Genomic DNA, 5,000 nt, shown 5'->3' on the forward strand with positions numbered 1-5,000 from the left:
ATACATAGTGTTTGTTCTATAACCTACATACTGGTGTCTGACTTGTAGAGGCTGTAGATGGCAGTATAGGCATTACTTAAAAATGCCACTTTATGTTGTAGTCTGACGTTCATCTTAAAATGAATGAATGGCTGGAAATCTAGTGCCTGTCAACCTTGTTTCCGTAGGACCATCATATTATGGATGTGCAGGTCTCCCATTTCCTTCCAGGATCCTTCCTCTTATTACAGATAATAATGCTAAATTCAGGTTAGGAAGTTCCTTTTTCATTTCAATGGAACCCTGGATTTTGAAGTGTTTACTGTGTGTTTGTGGAGTAAGTGATGTCAAGACTGTGCTGATGGAAGAAGGGCATTTCCTGAGCCGGAGGGAGGGTTTGTGTTGTGAATTGATGCTTGTTTTAGTGAACACCACTTGCTTTCTTGACATTCCCTACATATCAGGCCATTAAACGATTGTGTCATTATTGGTAATTTTTGTATGATACCTGCCTGGAGTTGACGATCCATATCAGTAACGCAAACAAGTGTTGTGGATGGTCATGATATACTTTTTTGTCTTACCGTAAACTCTTTATTGAATAATGCTGATTATACTACAAGTAATTGAATATAAATGTTTTAGTTTATCTCCTGCAGTTTAAACATTTTTCCAAAACTCATAGGGATGGTTTCTCTGACTGGGTTCTCCTAGTCCAAGGCTAAAATGCATGTCTGAGCTGCCTTAATTTTAATACATTTTGTATGGACATATCTTATATTTCAGTCCCATTGTTTTGTATCAGGATGTACACCTGCGTTGTGGTTTGTTTAGTAAAAAACAACATATATTACCTAATATAACTAAGGCCTAGTATTGGATTAATCTAAAATTTGTCAGAGAAACCGTTCCTTTGAGTATTAGAAAAATGTCACCTTGACTTTAAAGTAACTCTCAGGGTAGTCATATCATTTGCTTTGTTAGCCATTTGTTCTGTTTAGCAAAGTGTTAACAGAAAAGAAAAAAAAACGTTTGAGCTTCTGTCATGTCAGCTGCTTACGGAGTGTTTATTTCCTGCTGTTAAATTCCAAGGTGTGTAAAGATTAGAGATTATATTTGTTGCTAACAACACGGGTCATTTTAAATGGCTCCAAGCAGAAAGATGCTTTTTTGAAACAGCTCTGCCATGCAAACTACCAACTACATTTTGTTTTATTTTACATCTTCTACTGCCACCTAGTGGTAAAGGGTGACAAGTGTCCATGCGTGGCACTAAAAATTGAGCTGTAGAGAAAAAAATTCTAGAAATTCAGTTTTTTAGCAAATTCATCTTTTTCAAAAACTTTGTTATAAATTCGATAACTGTGTTAGGCCAGTCTAAAACAATTAATGAGCAAAAGGGCATCTTTTCAGTCAATTTTGGTATCCTTCGTCAATATTAATTATCAGTAGTTATTATATGATATCCTCATGTACGTACAGTACTGTGCAAAAGCCTTAGGCCACCTTCACCACCAGCTTTGTTGTTTTAGCAAAGTTTTAATGTCCATCCATATTTATTTTCACTCTTTTTATTAAGATACAAACAGAAAATACAGTATGTACACAAAATTAAAAACAAAACAATTTTCAAAACTAAATGTCTTCTTCAGGCATCAGTCAGTATTTAGTGTGACCTCTCTTGTAATTAAACACATCGTGACCTTTTTTGAAGGGAGTAAACTCTTGAAGTCATTCGATTAGAATTAGAAATTAGGATTTAATTTCATTTAGGTTTAAGAGTCCTTCAGCTGCCTGCTATTGCTCAAGCGGAAGTGGAGTTTACCCTAAATACTTGACACTTCAGCTTATACATTTATACTGTTACTACATACACATTTCCTGTATTTTCTGGTTGTATTCTAATAAAGAGACTGAGAAAAAATTATATATGATCACTATACATTGCAAAAACAACAAATCTAATGGTAGCATGGTGGCCTAAAACGTTTGCACAGTACTGTTTATAAAAATGAACCCAGGATGTATAGCATATATAAGTATATCCTCTTTATTATTTACATGCTGATCTTTTATGTCCTCTCTGTTTTCCTGGAAGGTCCGTATATGATGGGCAGGAACATGGACTCTTCATGGAGAAACTGGAGGGGCGGATTCGTAACCATGACCGCGAAATTGAGAAGATGTGCAATCATCACTTTCAAGGCTTTGTGGACTCCATCACTGAACTGCTTAAAGTGCGTGGAGAAGCTCAGAAACTTAAGGTGAGTTTGTAAGGAACTGAAAGAGGAACAGTGGGAGTGTGAGTTTAAGGAAAGCTTGCCTATAATTGTAAGTTTTCCATATACTATAAGATATAAAGCATTCCTTGAAAAACTTCAGATGTAAGGAAATACGAATTTCTGATTTTAGTTTGCTGCTTGGTCTTTTTTTTCTCAGGTTCAGGTTACTGACACCAATCAAAGGCTCCAAAATAATGGCAAAGAGGTGTGTAGTTACTTTCTCATATCAGTCACTAAATAAAAAACAACATCCATAACAAGCGTTATTGAAACCAATGTTTTTTTCTTTTGTAGCTCCTGACAACAATGGACGAACTGAGACAATGCCGTTTGCAACAGAGGAATATTGCCACCACCATTGACAAACTCACACACTGCTTACCAGGTACAACCATATAACAGTTTCACTTACATATTGTGCTGAGGTCAAAACTTTCAAGCATAGCTAAACCCCAGACTTTCTGTGTTACTGTTTTTAAAGTTTAATTTAGTTAACTCTAAAAACACAGCAATATTTACTGTTATGATCTTGTATATATTTATCATATATATAAATTAAATATTATTTAAAATCTTTATTTATTTACAATATTTAAACTTATTTTTTTTCTCTAACATGCTCATTGTAGTCTTTGAGTAGAAACATTTTGACTCTCAAAAACTGCATAAAAGCTAAACAATCAGATTAAAGATCACTGGCATGGAAGCTCACATAGAGTGTTTGACTTTTTTCAAAACGTTTTTTTCCCAGTGTTGGAGATGTACAACAAACTTCAAGAGCAGATGAGAACCAAAAGGTATGAGTGTGCAAACCTTTACCAAGTGACATATAAGCACTAGGTGGCAGTAGAGACTTATGCATGTTGAACTCAAATGGGAAATATCATGAAAATCATATTTTTTCTATGTTTAAGTGCTATAATTGGGTCCCCAGTGCTTCTATCAACCTAGAAAAAACAACAACCCAGTAAATTAGTTTTGGTAAACCATTCTCTGCAAGCATGTGAAAAAAAAGCACATTGAAATTTTTTGAATGATGATGTCAGAAGGGGATAATACTGCCCTTTATTCTGCACTATCCAACCACAGCACACTGCAAAAAACGATGTGTTAATTTTTTACACATTGTGTGTGTGTCATGCCATTTAATGCGTTATTTCATGTTAAAATAAATGAAAGGGACAACACAAGTTGTGTTAAAAACAGTGATGGGGGTAACGCGTTACAATTAATTCTGTTACTGTAATTCCAATACTTTTAGCGGTAATAAACATGTAACGAAGTATTTTTTTTAAATCAAGTAACGCAGTTACAATTTGTGAAATTTAAATGAGTTGGTTACTCACGTTACTCTATTTTGTGATAAATTAACACTTGCAGACAAGACATTTATGATCTAACGTCGCAGGACCATGGGGGACGGCACAATGAACAATAACACAGAAGGTGTGTTACTATAGGGATGACACATTTAACGCGTTACTCCCATCACTGTTTATAACACAACTTGTGTTGTCCCTTTCATTTATTTTAACATGAAATAACGCCTTAAATGGCATGACACACACAATGTGTAAAAAATGTACACATAATCTTTTTTTGCAGTGCACTGCCGTTTAGTGCAGGGATCAGCTCATTTGCATTTTAAAGACACACTCAGGAACGTCACATTTTTGCTCACACCCACATAGGGTGACCATACGTGCCATTCTTCTCGGACGCATCCTGGCTAGGATTTCGGTTGCGTCTTCTTCGACCACATACGTCATTGAGGTTTATTATTTCAGGTTCTATTTCAGAAAAGCAACCATTACATTTTAAGGTAAGAATGAAACTACGATTGTATGTCTTATGTTTTTAACTGAAATGTGAGAACCTTGATGACGTATGCGGTCCACAAATACGACTTCTGGAAGACGCACCCGAAGTCCTGGCCAGGACGCTTCCGGGAAGAATGGCACGTATGGTCACCCTAATTCTACAAAGTGCCAATTTTAACATGCTATAATAAATTATCTATATGATATTTTTGAGCTAAAACTTCAAATACATGCTCTAGGGACACCAAAGATTTATTTGACATCTTTAACAACATCGTTACTTTGAATATGTCAGAATTATGAAACTGTTTAGAATGGATGGAAATGGGATATTCTTAGCTGGGAAAGTGCGAGAGAAAGGTTTTGATTATTTAAACATTGTCTTGTGATGACCACTGGCTGGCCAGTCTCATGCAGTCTGGTCCGACTGGAGCAGTGACCAGAGAGGGAGCTTTGCAGAGAGACGTCTGAGATCTACAAAGCATTTGGCAGCCATCGGGAGTCAAAGCCACAGAGGGAAACGTTTGGAGAGAGACTGGATTTCTTTGTGTTGTGCAACTCTGTGTTATGGTATAGGACAAAAATATAAATGGTACAGAGATCTGATGTATGTAGTTTATTAGAGATCTGACAAGAAATGTAGAGGGAGAGAGAGCGAGATTGTGGCATGGCTGAATTTAAACCTGCATCCCTCATAAGCAAGTGCTCTACCCACTGTGCAATGGGTATTTATTAAATATAATTCAATAGACTCGTGTTATAGAGACGCATAAATAAGGAACTAAAAATATGAACTATTGATAGATGGGTTTTATTTTTTATAATGAAATTATCTACTTATGAGAAAACAATACAATGCTTTCTGGGAAAAGCTGATCCGCTTACATAATGTGTTTACACGGGCGCTCATTTGTAAGTG

The 5,000-nt window shown here is 35.8% G+C and overlaps 1 protein-coding gene across 3 annotated transcripts in view; it reads left to right on the forward strand.

Annotated features, from left to right (window-relative positions):
* Positions 1-5,000, forward strand: part of exoc6b (exocyst complex component 6B) — a 167,134-nt gene that overhangs the window by 64,705 nt on the left and 97,429 nt on the right. For all 3 annotated transcript variants that reach the window (XM_055200381.2, XM_055200396.2, XM_055200390.2), the window contains exons 2-5: positions 2,078-2,243; positions 2,419-2,466; positions 2,556-2,646; positions 3,013-3,058. In XM_055200381.2, coding sequence (XP_055056356.1) covers positions 2,078-2,243; positions 2,419-2,466; positions 2,556-2,646; positions 3,013-3,058 — 351 coding nt within the window. The remainder of the gene's footprint in view (positions 1-2,077; positions 2,244-2,418; positions 2,467-2,555; positions 2,647-3,012; positions 3,059-5,000) is intronic.

Source organism: Misgurnus anguillicaudatus, chromosome 21, assembly GCF_027580225.2.
Source record: "Misgurnus anguillicaudatus chromosome 21, ASM2758022v2, whole genome shotgun sequence".
Lineage (NCBI taxonomy): Eukaryota > Metazoa > Chordata > Actinopteri > Cypriniformes > Cobitidae > Misgurnus > Misgurnus anguillicaudatus.